This window comes from Emydura macquarii, unplaced genomic scaffold, assembly GCF_026122565.2.
Source record: "Emydura macquarii macquarii isolate MOO-44397 ecotype Brisbane River unplaced genomic scaffold, CSIRO-AGI_Emac_v2 contig_3692, whole genome shotgun sequence".
In the NCBI taxonomy this organism is placed as follows: domain Eukaryota; kingdom Metazoa; phylum Chordata; order Testudines; family Chelidae; genus Emydura; species Emydura macquarii.
The window spans coordinates 8,800,307-8,817,960 of NW_027133829.1; the positions used below are offsets into that span (position 1 = coordinate 8,800,307).

At 42.0% G+C, this 17,654-nt stretch overlaps 1 protein-coding gene across 9 annotated transcripts in view; it reads left to right on the forward strand.

Annotated features, from left to right (window-relative positions):
- The window catches only part of NT5C2 (5'-nucleotidase, cytosolic II), an 84,152-nt gene that overhangs the window by 62,862 nt on the left and 3,636 nt on the right, over window positions 1–17,654 (forward strand). For 8 of the 9 annotated variants that reach the window (XM_067537065.1, XM_067537066.1, XM_067537070.1 and 5 more), the window contains 11 exons: window positions 791–908; window positions 2,540–2,635; window positions 4,143–4,234; window positions 4,440–4,497; window positions 6,544–6,637; window positions 7,701–7,754; window positions 9,593–9,676; window positions 10,491–10,532; window positions 12,416–12,523; window positions 12,953–13,019; window positions 13,773–13,943. In XM_067537065.1, coding sequence (XP_067393166.1) covers window positions 791–908; window positions 2,540–2,635; window positions 4,143–4,234; window positions 4,440–4,497; window positions 6,544–6,637; window positions 7,701–7,754; window positions 9,593–9,676; window positions 10,491–10,532; window positions 12,416–12,523; window positions 12,953–13,019; window positions 13,773–13,943 — 984 coding nt within the window. The remainder of the gene's footprint in view (window positions 1–790; window positions 909–2,539; window positions 2,636–4,142; window positions 4,235–4,439; window positions 4,498–6,543; window positions 6,638–7,700; window positions 7,755–9,592; window positions 9,677–10,490; window positions 10,533–12,415; window positions 12,524–12,952; window positions 13,020–13,772; window positions 13,944–17,654) is intronic. The other variant, XM_067537074.1, reaches the window with a different exon arrangement.

Genomic DNA, 17,654 nt, shown 5'->3' on the forward strand with positions numbered 1-17,654 from the left:
TGACAATTTCCATGCAGCAAATCTCAACATACTATCCACAGACATACAGTGAATCCAGCAAATGACCATTGAATGAATTTGTTCAGTAAAGAAGGAAAAAGGGCTTGATGATAAGAATAGGTTTGTCAAATAAATACATTTTCTCTGCATGGAGCTAAAGTATATTTTATAATTGAGCAGAGTTCTCAGAAATATTAAAACAATAAGTTGGTTTAAAAGAATAGCATTTTGATGCAAGAAGGTAACAGGTTTTTACTGTAGTTTTATTAACAAATTGTACGCTAACCTGATTGCAGTAACATCTGTGGGAAGCCATCATAGCCTAGAGCACTTATAAACACCTCCTAGCTGAATTCCTCAGACTAATATTAGGCTATGAAATTGTGTCCAGAGTAATAGCCATAACAGCAACAAAGAATTTCAGACTCTCTGCTTCTAATACAAGTGTGCAGAGAGGGTGGGTAGAGGACAGAGAGAGATGCTGTTTGGAATATATTTCCTCTGAGGCAAAGAGCTCTGATGGACTGACTTATATTTCATCTGATGCATTCTGCTTCTGAAAGATGACCTGCATTTCCATTCTGCAAAAAGCCTTTAGCGTGATCTAATTCCATGATCACTGTAAGCACTGGAGCAAGTGAACCTGAAATAGAGAAGAAAAATAATGATGGAACTGAGTGTGGTGGTGTGGAAGAGGGAGGAGGGAGATGGAAAAATTATTTTTAACTGACTACTTGTTCGACCCCTGGCTATTTTTGTATTTTCTAACTGGAATTTCATCTTGGTACAGTGTATAAATCCCCTGAATATGAATCTCTTGGATTTGACCTGACGGTAGAAAGATTAGTTTCCATTGGATACCCTCATGAGCTGCTCAGTTTTGTCTATGATCCTGCATTCCCTACCAGGTAAATGACTAAAAGATACTGATCCAGTCTATTTGTGACTTTTAATGTTTGTTCTGTGAAGGTCAGAGACATGAAATTTCAAGTTTCTGAGGGCACCTTTTAAGACTGCAGTTGTGCCCAGAACTTGGGTAAACGTACCCGATTGACTTGCAGTGACTGACCTCACTTGTGCAGGGTTTTTGCACAAACAGACGTGCCAGCAAAGAATGAGAGTACAGTGAAAGAGGTCCGCTGAAAAAGTTGTTCAAAATAACCTACAAAGCAAGAACATTAAAGTGACATAGGTGAAATTTTACTCAAAATCTAGGGTTTGTGAGAATGAGCTTTACAGAATATGAGGCTGCTAGAATGTTTCATACTTTTTTTATTTTAATTTTTGAAATAAAGAATTCCTTTATAGTGTTTGAAACCAAACACTGCAGCCATGTGCTGATGCATAAGAGAGATCCTGAAAGTGAAATTGACAGTGAAGAAAAATAAAAGGGACCAGTTAAGTTTAATTGTCTGAATTGAATGAAGTGCAGGAAGTATGCCTGCAAATACTGGGGCAAAGGAAATTTACTTTTTAAACTTCTCGCACTTTTGATAGTCGTTTAGTAGCAGAGGTAAGGAAGTTTGTGTTTGAAACATAGCTTTTAATCTGATGTGTCCCTAAAACCTTTAAAGTGGTTTCCATTGATGCCTTTGCTGGGCTTAGTCTTACTGGCTGTTGTGGAAACTTCTGTGGATTGTCTCCTAAAATGTCAGCAGTGGAGCTATGGCTGCTGAGCTTGGGTTTTCAGTCTGGCAGCCTCCCTTCTTCTCTTCCTTCTGCCGTGAGTTGCATTGAGCCTACTGCCATACGTTCCCATGCCCATAATAGGAAGGGGAGCACAATGAAACTGTCAGGAAGGTTCCACTGAGCATGCTCAGTGAATTTACTGCCTTCGTCATGGGGAGGAGAAAGGGATGCCTATGTGGGGGACAACTGGCAGCAGCCTTACTACCAAGTAGTCTTGAAGAAGCTGACTGTTTTCAGCACTCATGGCAGTTCCTTTTCCCAGAGGCTAGTGACTAGGTAAATGAGCAGAAACCTGTAATGCGGTTTTACCAGAAGAGATGTAGCCTCGAATTAGCAGCAGGGAATGACATGGCATTTTTTGCAGCTGTGACATGCCACATCTTGCTCTCCTAAATGAAACAGAGAGATGAACGGGACTGGAGAGGTTCTTCCCCCCAATCAGCTCTGCATTGCATCCCCAGACAATTCTCAGCGAATCACTAGGGCAGGGATGAGAGTCAAATTCTTGACCTTGTGTAGAAGGCTACGCATCCTCCCTGGTGAACTACACCCTAAGCTTTCTGTTGAATAAAATGATCGTGTTTTGAGATCTACAGAGAGTAGATCATTGGCACGTTTCACACCTGCCAATGCAGGGGGTGGGGAGGGGGTTCTATAGCCAAACAGGATATATTAGGCCTTGAGCATCACAATCCTGTCCCTACTTTGGACAGGCCATATTAGAATTGGCTCAAACGTTCCACTTCAGCTAATCACACTCAGCTGATTTTGAGTCCTCCTCTTAGTATGCCGTATGTGGTCACTTTTCAGTGTGTTTCTGATTTCATATTTTCAATTCATTCCTTGACAGAGGCCTGGTGTTTGATACCCTTTATGGAAACCTGTTGAAAGTCGATGCCTATGGGAACATCCTAGTGTGTGCACATGGCTTTAACTTCATGAGAGGGTGAGAATGACAACTTGGCCATTCGCTGGTCATTGGTTCTGGCTTAATAAATTGCTTAATAAACCATAAGGAATAGCAGAAAATCTGTTGATAAACAGATGCTGCTTTTATATTTTTACAGGTTCGGTTTGTTTATTTATAAGAAATTTTTAGTGTTCTGAATTTAATGATATTTTAAAGTCTAGGGAAAAAAATCAGCACGGTACATAAGAGGCTTGTATTTTCTAGAGCACTGGAAGTAGGATAGGATGTGGCGTGGATAGGAATTTATAGGATAGGATGTGGAACCTTTACCTGTGCTGGCATCATTCAATTTCAGCATCCTGTCATCAGGTAACATTGTTCAGTTGTGTCAGCCCTCTCTGGAGCAGACGTCTGCATCACATGAACCATTGCATACAGTTCAGCTCAGCAGTCTTTGCTTGAAAGAGGTGAAGAATTGAACTAGTACAGGCTGAATTAACTCGTTACCTCTGCTTGTAGCTTATGGTTTAGGTCAATGGTGAAGCAGTGTGCGTGACGTCCTGCAGTCCCCATTGGCTACTAGCATTCCTCTGACCTCTATGAGTAGAAAGTTTAAATAAGAAAACATGGTAGTGCAGTGCTAGATGCAAAATGTGTCCAAATAAGTTTCCAAATCCATAATGAGGATAGAGTTGATGTAATGGAGGCACAATTAAATACAATAGCAACTGTACTGGAATCCCAGAGAAGACCATCAGACAAGCCTTCTGATACGATGTTTTTAAGCTAGCAAGTCTCTGTAATAGGAAGTAGAACCCTTAAAAAATGAAAGATCAGATGTGAACTCAAATCTCTCATCTATATATGTAGCCTTCACAGACTCCAGTGGAGTTGGATAGGTGTAAATGTGCCCTGAGTTTGGCCCTGCTACATACATAATGACATGCTTTCAAAGCACATAGCATAATTCTGCCAGTGATCACTTAAAAGTTATCTTTTAAGAGAAGGAAAATAACTAGTTACTTTTTTAACATTGCCACCCTCCTGTTTAATTGCAAAGAGCCTTATTATAGCCTCCAGCAGAACAGCTTTGCACTTTGCTGATGAAAGCTGCATGTGGGTGTTTAAAAAAAACACATGGAAACTGGGGGAAAGTTTAATCAGTTTATGATGAAATGAACAATGAAAATGCAGTGGATTTAAGTATACCTCTGGTTATCAGCTCAGGGATTAAGGTAAGGAAGTGGTCACTCAACCATTCTGCTTCCCTGTGTCAGATATGTTCACTTTACTGACCAAGCATGGATGTTTTTACCCTGGTAGAGCCAATAAAGCTATAGGAGTGTGAGGTGGATTCTGTTCTTTCTTTTGCGTCACCAACACACTACACTGTTAACTCCCCACCCAGCATGGTAAAACTAGGTGTTGATTAAAGCGTCAGGGAGTCTTGAGTTAATTGCCCCTTTTAGGATAACGTTCTAAGAACTGTAGAGAATACTATTGTTTTATTCAGTTTTCCCTTGGCCATCTTATCTCCTTTCAGGCCAGAAATTCGGGAGCAGTACCCAAATAAATTTATTCAGAGGGATGACACAGACAGGTTTTACATTCTGAACACGCTGTTCAATCTACCAGGTAAGTCCCTCGTTAGATGATGTAGGGCTTGATCCTTCATCACTGAAATGAGTGGGAGTTTTGCCACTGACTTCCTGACTGCAGATATAATGTGGGTTTGTCCTGAGTTACATGAGCCCCTCTCTTCATCCAAACTCCTACCCCGAAAGTTAGTTTAATTTATGCTGTTGCTCTTGTTTTAAATTTTGTTTTTGCTTCTTTGCAGAGACCTATCTGTTGGCTTGCCTTATAGATTTCTTTACTAACTGTGACCGGTATTCTAGGTACGTATATTGCCTGATTTTATAAAACTAATGGTACAGTGCAGTCTTGAATACATGTTTTAAATAATGGATGCATGGTACAGTGTAGAGCTGCTCTACCGAGGTCCAGTCTCCCATTAACGATGAGAGTCTTTCCACTGATATCACTAGGAATAAAATCAAGCCTCTTTTGTTCTTTAATATAAAAGTGAATTCAGTGCTGATGAGAAGTGTCTGTTCACATCTCTGGAGACTGAAGGCCTAGGCCAACTGGATGCAATAGACATTGGCAATGCAGCTCTTCCCTCATACTGTGCACCTGTCTAAATGCACTAGTTGCCACAACTCTGTTATGGAGAGAGAACCTCTAGATATGAACTGAATGAATGGTCAGTTTCCATTTCCACTTTCTCCTTGGAGCCTCAGCTAAGACTCCAACAAAGAATGCCAAACGAGTTAGAGGTTTGATGACATGGAAGTCTGTGATCTGAAACCGCAAACTTATTACAAACACAGTGGCCAACAAATTGCCATCAGATGTCTATTTTCATTGCCTACCAGTTGAAACTGTATTTGAACCAGTAACCTAGAGGCAAAACTCCCATGGCCAATTAGTGGAGCCACTTAGATTTCCCATATAGTAGTTTTAACATTTTCATGGTTTAGAACTTTGTTCACTCAAAAGTGAAATATGCTAATGATGTGGATTTGACTGAAAAACCAGATTCACTTAATCAGTTGTCTCAAATATTGTCTGGTTTTAATAACTTTAAAGGACACATTTTCCAAATTGTTACTATAATTTTTATTTACTGTTCATAGCAATCTTTTTGAAGCAGGAAATGTACATGTTTTCTTTTTCCTCCAACACGTATGTGCGTGGGCACCTGTTACTGTGGGATTGCTCATGACTCATGAGTGCTGTGCTCTCAGTGGTTTTTGGCTTGGAAAAAGAACATTGAGACATATGGGATTTTGCAGGGGATAAAACACAAATATTTACATGGGCTTGCAAAGAGGTGTATGTTGAAAAAGGTAGGTTACATTTTGACCTAGCAAACCTGGATGCAGTTGCATGAATGATTTACATGATATGAAGTGATATCATGTATTACATTCGTGGAAAGTAAAGATTAAACACATACACAGTTCTGTCTAGGGACACAGGAATTGCCATTCTAGATCAGATCATTGGTCTTGCTGATCCAGTATCCTCTCTCTGAAAACGGGTAGCACCCTTTAGTTATGGAATATTTTGCCCATAATAGAATTTCTTCCTAACCCACATCTATTTATGGTTGGCTTATGTTCCAAAGCATGAGGTTTTATATCCAATATATAGTATAAAATCTTTTTTTGAATCTTACTTATGTAAAATCTTGGCCTCGGTATCTTGTGGTGGTGAGTTCTACAGGTTAATTATGCACTGTGTTTAAAAAAAAAAAAAAAAAAGCAACATTATCAGTGTTAAATGTGTTGACCTTGAATTCCACTGAATGTCCCTTTTTTCTTGGGTGATGAAAGAGGATAGACAGCAACACTTAATTTATGTTGTCTATTACGTTCATCTTTTTGTATACCCTCTCCAAACTCTACTCCCAGTCTGTCAGTCACTCCTAAAATGGAAATCTTTCCATGCCCTTAATCATTACTTACTATTCTGTTAGTATCAGGAGGGAGAGACTAGAGTCCCAGTCACAAAAATCTGAAATGACACGTTACTGGCTCACAGACCAGCGACAGGAATCTGCTTCTTAAGGTTCTGAATGAATAGCACGTTTGGGTAACAAGCCACTTTCACGCTGCTGAATATATCAGTCTACTGTTCAGATAGACTCCATGAAGTGGAAATTATTTACAGGGGCATTCACTCAATCCCAGCACCCAGGAAGGAAGAGGAAATAATCTGTACAAATGGGGAACCCAAACATTGTCTGTCAGGTATTTTGAACTGTATTGTCTTCCTGGGTTGCTCCTTAGTCACAGAGGTCGTGTGGTACATGCACACTTCTTACTGGCTGCTGCTCTTTATGTGACACATCTAATCCCTCTTCTTTCTCCCCATAGCTGTGAAACAGGTTTTAAAGATGGAGATCTCTTTATGTCCTTCAGGAGCATGTTCCAGGATGTCCGAGATGCTGTTGACTGGGTTCATTACCAGGTGATTGGAAATCCTTGGGATCTTGTATTAGTCATTAACTGAGCTAGACCTGTTTATAACTCTTGAAATGACAGCAGTTAACATGTGACTGCATCCCTGTAAAAGAAACTTGTTTTGCCATCTAGTGTCCAAATATGGGAATGGTGCAGGACTACACCCTTGGGGGCAATGATGATCTCTCTCCTTACACAGGAGAATCCCTCTGACTTGGATCCCAACTTCCTTCTATCTCATCCAAACCTCATTTTCCTTATCCTTAATTAACAAGCAAGTTAAAGATTGCCCCATGGACCGTATTTGCATTGTATACAATGTATTGAAGTTGTGGGCTGTTAATTTTTGCAATATTGATTTTATTGTACATCTGCTCTAGAGTTAATACATTCATACTGTTAAGAAGATGTTTGTGCTGGATGGAAAATTTCATAAGTTTTGATTCTCTGCTTAGTGTAGGGGACAAACTGTTTTTATCTACACAAATTATATATACATATGCTATTTGGATTTTCAGATCAATAACGTTTGTAAATATGACGGCTGAAGGCCTGATTCAGCTGCCCATACTCACATAAAAGAATCCAAAAGGAGTAGGATGGATCACTTTCATATCATGTAGTCACATTTTATGCTTCAGGTTGTCATCTGATTTCTACAAGATTCAGAAGGGAATTTTTTTCTCTTTTAGAGTTTTGAGCAATTGTCCAGGTGCTTTGTGGTGGGTTTTGCCTTCTACTGAAGCACCTATGGTCACTGCTGGAGACAGGAGATCCATGGTTGATCTGGGATGGCAAATCTATATTTGTTTCTGTTTCTATCACATTCCTTCCTGAAAGGGTTGAAATGTTGTTAAAGTGAATTATTCACCTCTAAAATTACCACGAGAGTGGGGGACTGACTGCATGGCTCATAGGAACTGTGATAGCTGATGGTCTCTCTAGAGTCACCAGTTCAGATTCATTCCTGGTTTGTATTTTTATAAGGTTTTGACAGTGTTGGAGATAATCTGATGTCTGTTAGATCATTACGCCCAGCATCTCATGGAGTTGTCTTATTTCTATTTCAGGGAACCCTCAAGGAAAAGACACTTGAGAATCTGGAGAAGTATGTGGTGAAAGATGTAAGTGTGGGGTTACTTTGCTGTGCAACATACTGTGCTGAGAACACAGGCAGGAAGTGTGGGGAGTAAGGAGTAAATATGTTGATTTGTGTTATTGAATTAGAAAACTGGTACGTGTGGTTTCTGTTGTAATAACCGAAGACAAAGTGGAAAGTTCAGACCCTGCCTGTGTCCCAGCCCAATAATCTACATGGCTTGGTTTTCATACAAACATATATTAAACAGGTTATAAAAGCTAGAGGAGAATTTTACACAAGATGGAGGTGATGGTGAGGCACTTTGGACTCCATTGGTGGGGAAGGGGACTATTACTTATACCTGGCTGTTCTCTTCGCACCATAAACTGCTCAGTGATGCAGCTCTATCAACCTCATAGCCTCATAGAAGATTAGGGTCAGAAGGGACCTCAGGAGGTCATCTTGTGCAAACCCCTGATCAAAGCAGGACCAACCCCAACTAAACCATCCCTGCCAGGTCTTTGTCAAGCCGCACCTTAAAAACCTCTAAGGATGGAGATTCCACCACATCCCTAGGTAACCCATTCCAGTGCTTCACCATCCCGCTAGTGAAAAAGTTTTTCCTAATATCCAATCTAGATCCCGATTCCATCCCCCCACTGCAACTTGAGACCATTGCTCGTAGTTCTGTCATCTGTCACCACTGAGAACAGCCTAGCTCCATCCTCCCTGGAACCCCCTTTCAGGTAGCTGAAGGCCGCTATCAAATCCCCCCTCATTCTTTTCTTCTGCAGACTAAACAAGCCCAGTTCCCTGAGCCTCTCCTCATAAGTCATGTGCTCCAGCCACCCAATCATTTTTTGGGTTTTTTTGTTGCCCTCCATTGGACTCTTTCCAATTTGTCCACATCCTTTCTGTAGCGGGGGGCCCAAAACTGGACACAATACTCCAGTTGTGACCTCACCACTGCCAAATAGAGGGAAATAATCACTTCCTTTGAAGTGTTGGCAGTGCTTCAAAAGAGGCTGACATCTCTTCCAGACAGAAATACTAACATAGCCAGCCAGTGAAAGAGGCATGAGGGGGAGGGGAAATTCCAAGAAACTTTCCTAGGCCCAGTCTCTCAAACTTCCCCCCCCCAAAGTGAGTGCGATGTCTGACCTCGTTAAGCTGAACCTGTGCCCTCCCTCCTGCTTCGGATTGCCTTTGAGGAACGTGCGTGCACACCTGCAAGTGAACATTCTAACCACGAGGAGGTCCCATAGGTAGTAAAAACTTTTCTGAATGTCCTTTGGTTTAAAGTACTGATACCAGCCAGTCCACAGTATGGTCTCATAGCCTGCCTGCAATGTTTCATTTTAAAGTAATTAACCAGTCTAGTTACCTGTCTGCAAACTGCCTTGGAAACTTCTGTTTGGGGTAGTCGGTCACTCTTATAATTTACATATGGGTGAATTAGGATTTATAATTTTTTAATAAAAACAGCTGCAGCCTCAAACTCACTCTAACTGTGATGTTTGAATTATGACACATCCCTGCTTGTAGCCTTTAGTATTCAAACCTTCCACCTAAGGGCTCATTTTGGTAATTTACCAGGAGCCCAAAGGCCATGTCCTCTTTGTCTGAAGTGGTGCAGGTAGTGGGTGAGCATACTACAGTGTGTGAAGTGCCACTAAACTATTTGTAATGGTATCAGGGGGAGCTCAGGGTCTGCTAGCACTCGTGGACACAGTTAATTCCCGTTTGCATCTTCCACTCTATATGCAAGGAAGTTTTCCTGATGCTGTTGCCAGTTTAAAATGTGTTGTCTTGCAAGTGTGATTGTAATTGAGCCCTGTTTTTTCCAGTGGTAAAGTGTCTGTAATGCTTGTGTCATTTCAGGGGAAAATGCCATTATTGCTCAGCCGCATGAATGAGGTTGGAAAGGTGTTTCTTGCCACAAACAGTGACTATAAATACACAGATGTAAGTGCTGCTGAAATACTTGGAATTGCTTAGAACAAAGAAAAACTGGATATTCATTTTCTGGTTTCAGTACGACAACTTTGAGTGTGTACTACATAATTCTTGAGTGAGAGTCAGTGTGCTTTAGTGATTAAAACAGAGGATTGGTCTCAAGACTCTTGAGTTCTATTCCAGGCTCTGATACTGATTTATGGTGTGACCTGGGGCAAGTCAGTTACCTTATCTTTGTCTCAATCCCATAGCAGATGAAAGGTGCTGGATAAATACAAAGTACTGTTATTTTTAAAACCACTAGCCCCTAAAATGTAGAACTTTCCCTATAATCAAACTGTTCTGATGCACACACGAAGGCATCAGACAGTCCAGAATCCGTGATCAATTTAAATCCAATACCTTTTGAACCATCCAGGCTAGAGGGTTAGAAATTGGTGTTTAATCCAGGTGGAGAGCAAGGCATTTGTTTAAAGCCCTGATAAATCACAAGATACCACGGCATTATGCATAGAAAGTTTAAAGATCATTTTAAAGGTCTCTATAATATATTTGAAGTAGTTTGCAGATACTGAAAGCAAATCTGTTCTTTGATTATAAAAATTACTGTTTTACCACCCATTGAGTTAAATTAACTTGTCAATTAAGTTTTATTAATTTTGTTCCCAAATAGCAATAAATCTAATGTGAAAACTGACAGTAAATTGTAAAAATAAAGTTCTGTAGTCTGAAAAGGTGGGTGGAGACTGAGAAGTATGCTGTTATTAACTGCACAAATATATTTTTTAAAGTCCTGTAAATCATTTCTAATTTTGTCTTTCAGAAAATTATGACTTACTTGTTTGATTTTCCACATGGACCAAAGGTATGTAATTTTAGGACTTCTGTTTTAGTAGCAATTAATGCACATAACTATCTCTGTGTAGCAGGACAGAATTGTAATTCTGATTCATGGACTGTCTGGGAATTAGCAGGTATAGTTAAACCACAGTTGCTGTTTAGTATCCTTATTTACACAGGATCAAATCCAAACATAAATACAATATTTAGAGAGATGTTGCCAACTGTTTTAAAACAATATTCCTTAATAACAACATAATCTAATAATGTTGCATTTTGCTGTCAGTTTCATACTCATCTTGACAAAGTTTAGATGCTAATAAGAAATCTTCTTCAAAAGGAAAAGGGCTTGTAAATGGAAAGAATATCTAGAGCTTGATACTGATCTGACTGGCATGACTCAACTGATTTCAGTCATGTTAGTCCTGTTTTAAACTGGTATAATTGAGAGCAGAGAGAGGCCCTGAAATGTTAAATTTAAAGAAATTAGGCGATTTGTGCTCCAAATTTGTGTCGGCTTAGACACAGTTCACATTCAGTTCAGCTGATTACTTCATCAGTCAGACATGGCTCAGCTGCTGTTTCATGTGGTTGCTTAATTATTTTTATGTACTTGTCAACATTGCACCTGGGCACAGGTCACAAATGAAAAACAGTTTGGTAAATTAAACTCCCCACAGTAAATGAAACAAACAGCCCCATCTTTGAACTGCTGCCACCTCCTCCGTGATGATCCACTGTCAGAAAAATCTTTGATCCAAAATATGTGCCTTTGCACCACGCTGTAACGATAAACTCAAGCAGGGGTGATTTTTATAACTGGCACCCTTCACTTACTGAAAATATCTGCCACCCTTGAGAGTACCAGATAGGGACTGTCAGCAACTCCTGCCTATCTCCCACCCTCCCAGCTGATCTCCGCAAGCTTCAGAGAAACATGTGCTGCATAGATAAACGCTGATGGGTGCTTGTGCCTCTGATGCAAGAGTTTGGTACAGAGCGGTTACACGTAGGTAGGAGTTCAGGCTGTTTCCTACTATCTTTGAGAGTGCTCAAAAAGCCATGTGCTGACTTCACAAGAATCCAGTGTTATTTGCAGTGTGCTTGTAGGTGTGTTGGTCCCAGGCTAATGTGACTGAGGTTAATATCTTTTATTGGACCAACTTCTGTTGGTGGAAGGGACAAGCTTTTGAGCTTTACAGAGCTCTTTGTCAGAATAATTCAGTGAACATGGATCTCTGCAGGATGTCACCTTTATAGGCAGCCTGACAGCTATGTAATTGATAGTATCCTTTACTGCAGCTGTTAATCTGTTCATATGTATGTTCAGTGCAGTCATCCCCTCTCAGCCTATGATGTCCTCAAGCTCCCAAACAGGGCTGGACTTAGTACTAAATGGAAGCCTCCAAGGAAAACAAAATGCTTTAGGCAGTGGTGCTGGGAATTCAGTACTCTCCCCTCTGAACCATTACCACAGAATGGTGCTAAGGGAACTATTCTGTTGGATTTGCCCATTTGACAAAAAAAATATTCTTTTTAAGGAACTATTCTGTTGCATTTTTTGCAGGATTATCAGTGTCAGCCCTAGTCAGATTCCTCTGCGGTTTGTTTATATTCTGCTTTCCTAAATGTCTCTGCAGTGAACTTTCTATTGGGTGCAGTATTTTCCGCGTCCTCTTCTAAACTGTAGTTTTTCTTGGTGATGTTAAATAGCTGTCATGTTCCACCCAGAGCTGGCTGCAATGCTGCAGTGTGTGGAATGATTCCTCTATCTATAGCTTGTGAAAGTGCGTTGGGCTCTTTCAGACTGAAAGGTGCAATAAATATAACGTGTACGTGACTTGAGGAGAAGATGCTGATGAAGGCAACGGATGCGTTTATGATTCTTGTCGTTTCTTCCTTTCTTAGCCTGGGAGTTTCCATCGGCCATGGCAGTCTTACTTTGACCTCATCCTAGTGGATGCGCGGAAACCCCTCTTTTTCGGAGAAGGCACAGTACTGCGGCAGGTGGACACTGTAAGTGCTGTATACAGAGCGCACACCTCTCTGCTGAGACTTGGATAGCATGGGGAGAACAGCCCACATGGTTTCTTTAGCCAACTAAGGAACAGGAAATGGACATTTTCTAGACTGGACTCTGCACTGAAAGTCATAGAAGGCATTGAGCTGGAGTTTGCTTTTTGTTACCCCAGCTCAGACGCATTGCTGCCAGAGGTGTGTGTGTCATGGGCAGAGCTGAGTCCTTCCTGGCTAAATTATACTACAGCAAACCTGTGTATTGAGAAGAGTGAAACACACAACCCATACACGTGGGTGAAAGCTGCCTCCAGTCTCCCCGGGAGAGACAAGGGTCCAAGAGAAAGAAGAGTTAGGAAAAATAGGACAGAAAAGATCCACCACACTAGTTGCCGATCACTAAAGTGATTTCTTTCCCCTTCTGTACAGGTTACTGGCAAGTTGAAGATTGGTACCTACACGGGGCCTCTGCAGCATGGCATCGTCTATTCGGGCGGTAAAGCAAGAACAATCCCATGTGTATTGTATACAGAGCATAAGCAGAGATGTAGCTTCTCAGCCTACTGGGTTTGTCAGTGTAATCTCTGATAGTGTTTCTGCTAGGCATGCCCTTCAGTGTAACCTGATGAACCTGCTTATCGTCCAGCGTGTGTAAGGATTTTAAAGGGCATGGGAGAGCTGTGGCTGCTCGAGCACTTGGCCAGGAGTTGTCAGCTGTTTTCATACAGCAATGCCATCTTCAGCCACTTGTCAGGTGCACCCAGAATGCTCTGCCCCAGTTCTCTGGGTGCGTCAAAGGAAGGCAGTGGGAGTGAGTGGGATGGCTTCTACGGCTTTTCTGGCACATTCACTTCAGGAGAAGGTGAGAGCCAGCACTGACCGCCCCAGACACTGCCCACAGACTGGGAACCACATGTGCAGAAATTCCTGTAGAGCAAATAGCTGCGAGTGCTTGGCTACTGTTGTGATGTGCTAATGTGGAGCAGGCTGGGATTTGGGGGGACCCAAGTATGCTGCTTGCTGGCCCAGCAGGGATAATACACTTGGCAAAGATGGTTCCTGGGTCTGTGGTCCACAGCGCCGTGTGTCTTGGTGATCAGTATGCTCTGTGAGCAGCTGCAATTACTGGACACTTGTGCTTTTGCACGGCAGTGACAGGCACATGCCTGAGTTGGGAGCATTTGAAATGTGACAAATCTTTCCCTTCAGTTCACAGTTGCTGACCCATCCTGTTTCCATTCCCTCTCAGGTTCCTCAGATACAATCTGTGACCTGCTGGGGGCGAAGGGCAAAGACATTTTGTACATTGGAGACCACATCTTTGGAGACATCCTGAAGTCCAAGAAACGTCAGGGCTGGAGGACTTTCCTGGTGATTCCCGAACTCGCTCAGGAGCTGCATGTCTGGACTGACAAAAGCTGTAAGAAACTCGGCAAACCTTGGGTCAGGTTTTGCTGTCACGTCACTGGGGCCGCTCTGCTGTAACTGTGGGAGATTTTAACTCTGTTTCTCAAGACTGAATTGCATTGTTTGTATGTTGTCAAGGGGAAACACTGTGGCAGGCTTTGGAGGGGCTCCCTGATAGTGTGCATCTGCCTTTGTTTCTTTTTTTCCTGAGATCTCCTTGTTCTTGGCATCTGTGGGGGGCTGATCCAGTCCTTTCTCTCAGGTGACAGGGCTGCAGTACTCGGTCAGCCTTTCAGACCACGGTCCTGGCTGTTGCTAACGCTGGCATTTGTTAGTCAGGATGGATCTAGGCCTTCTGCACTGGGGCATAGTGAAATTTCCAGCTGCGTTCTTCCCAAGAGGTGTATTGAAATGAGCTTTACATGAGCCTGGACAGAAGCTGTGATCGGATGGGCTGACGTGTTCCAAACCCATGCAGTTTTTCCTAATAAGCTACACATCTGTCACATCCCTCCATCAAATGGTCACTTCTCAAAAGCCCTGCTAGAAAATGGCTTATTATTAATTTTAAAAGTATCTTACTCAGCAGATTATATCTTCTTAGCATGGTGTCTGATCCACTGATGCACTCCCTCTCTGGAGGGAGCTCCTGATAAATCAGAGGGAGGGCTGCTTTCTGCAGCTCACCCCCCTCATGCCACTACTCTCCCGTCTCTTCCTCCATTGGCATCTCTGTTCCCAAAGTGATGCCTGAATCCCACCCTGAGCTTCAAGCACAGCGTGTCTCTGCTGTTACTGGGCTAGCACCTTTGCTGGTGAGGTGGCTGTAGGGCAGTAGCAATGAGGGTCACGTTTAGTGTGTTTAACCTTGTAGCTGCAGAGTAAGCGGAACAGCAGTGCTGAAAAGCTTAGAGACTTAGTGTGCTTATCTGTGATGTTCAGTTGTGGGGCAGATCAGGACAGGGAAGGCAGCTGACGGGGAGGGGAAGTCTGAGGTTAAAACAGCTCCCGTGTTTAATCACTAGGCTAAGCCAAAGATCCCATTCTCCACTAGGGTGGAATACAGCAGCCCCCTGGTACTTTAGAGGAACTAGTGTGGCATTAGTGCAGTACTGGACTAGGGGGATCACCGCGCTGGTCTCCTCACAACTCTCTCTGCTCTGTCAGCCTTCGGAGCATTCAGGTTTTCATTCAGCTTGTTTTCTTTCACTTATTTGGGACCAGGCTTTATTCCATTTAGCTGCAGGAATCGCAACACAGGACAGAACCCCCTTCAGTGCAGAACCACTTTAACGGCCCAGTCCTGCAGCCTTTACACAAACTGCCCCAGTGCTGTCAAAGGAATTACTTAGATAAAGCCTGCAGGTGCGGGCCCTAAAACAAAAGGGTTTAGTCCCGGAAAACGAGCCCTGAACCCTGTCAAGCCTGCACAGTGTGCATTCAACTCTTTAGCTGAACCACAGACTCGTAGGACTGAAAGGGATCTCGCGAGGTCATTTAGTCCAGTCCCCTGCACTCATGGCAGGACTAAGTATTACACAGACCATCCCTGACAAGTGTTTGTCTAACCAGCACTTAAAAATCTCCAATGGTGGAGCTTCCACAACCTCCCCAGGCAATTTATTCCAGTGATTAACTACCCTGACAGTTAGGAAGTTTCCTAACGTCCAACCTAAACCTCCCTTGCTGCAATTTAAGCCCTTGTTTCTTGTCCTGTCCTCAGAGGTTAGAGAGAACAATTTTTCTCCCTCCTCCTTGTAACAACCATTTCTGTACTTGAAAACTGTTATCATGTCTCCCTCAGTCTTCTCTTCTCCAGACTAAACAAACCCAGTTTTTCCCATCTTCTCTCACAGGTCATGTGTTCTACACCTTTAATCATTTTTGTTGCTCATCTCTTGACTTTCCCCAATTTGGCCACATCTTCCTGAAATGTGGTGCCCAGAACTGGACCCAATACTCCAGCTGAGGCCTAATCAGCATGGAGTAGAGCGGAAGAATTACTTCTCGTGTCCTGCTTATAACACTGCTACTACATCCCAGAACTGTGTTTGCTTTTTCTGCAACAGTGTTATACTATTGACTCACAGTTAGCTTGTCATCTACCTATGAGCCCCAGATCCCTTTCCGCAGTACTCTTTCCTAGAGGGCCATTTCCCATTTTGTATGTGCACAATTGATTGTTCCTTCCTAAGTGGAGTACTTTGCATTGGACCTTATTGAATTTCATCCTATTCACTTCAGACTGTTGCTCCAGATCATTTTGAATCTTAATCCTATTCTCCAAAGCACTTTCAACCCCTGCCAGCTTGGTATTGTCCGGAAACTTTATAAGTATATTCTCTATGCCATTATCTAAATCATTGATGAAGATATCGAACAGAACTGGACCCAGAACTGATTCCTGCAAGACCCCACCTGATATGTCCTTCCAGCTTGACTGTGAACCACTCAGAACTACTCTCTGGAAACAGTTTTGCAACCAGTTATCCGCCACCTTATAGTAGCTCCATTTAGGTGTTATTTCCCTTTGTTTTCAAGATAGTATCAAAAGCTTTACTAAAGTCAACATATAGCACATCTATCGCTTCCCCTATCCACAAGACTTGTTACCCCATCAAAGAAAGGTATCAGGTTGGCTTGACATGATTTGTCATGCTGACTGTTACTTATCACCTTATTATCTCCTAGGTGTTTGCAAATTGATTGCTTAATTATTGCTCCATGATTTTTCTGCATATTGAAGTTAAGACTGACTGGTCTGTAATTCCACCGGGTTGTCATTTCCCTTTTTATAGTTTAGCACTATATTTGTCCTTTTCCAGTCCTCTGGAATTTCTCGTCTTCCATGAAATTGCTAATGTCTGAGATATCTCCTCAGTCCCTTGAGTATTCTAGGATGTATATCATCAGACCCTAGTGATCTGAAGACATCTAACTTGTCTAAGTAATTTTTAACTTGTTCTTTCCTTATTTTAGCCTCAAATCCTCTCTCTTTTTCACTGGCATTCACTATGTTAGACATCCAATTGCTACTAACCTTTTTGTTGAAAACTGAAACAAAAAAGTCATTTAGCACTTCTGCCATATTCACATTTTTTGTTGTTTTCCCCCGTTTGAGTAATGGGCCTACCCCTGTCCTGGGTCTTTATCTTGCTTCTAATGTATTTGTAGAATGTTTTCTTGTTACCCTTTATTTCCCTAGCTAGCTTAATCTCATTTTGTAGCCTGGCCTTTCTAATTTTGTCCTTACATACTTGTGTTGTTTGTTTATATTCATCCTTTGTAATTTGACCTAGTTTCCACTTTTTGTAGGACTCTTAATTTTGTGTTTCAGATTATGGAAGATCCCCGGTTAAGCTGGGGTAGTCTCTTGCCATACTTCCTGTCTTTTGTACGCAGTGGGATAGTTTGCTCTTGTGCCCTTAATAATGTTTCTTTGAAAAACTGCCAACTCTCTTGAACTGCTTTTCCCCTTAGATCTGCTTCCTATGGGAACTCCCTGAGTTTGCTAAAGTCTACCTTCTTGAAATCCATTCTCTTTCTTGTGTTGTTTTCCCTCCTACCGTTCCCTAGAAACATGAACTCTACCATTTCATGATCACTTTCACCCAAGCTGCCTTCAACTTTCAAGTGCCTTCCTATTTGTCAAAATAAAATCTAGAACAGCCTCTCCCCTAGTATCTTTCTCTATTTTCTGAAATAAAAAATTGTCTTCAATGCA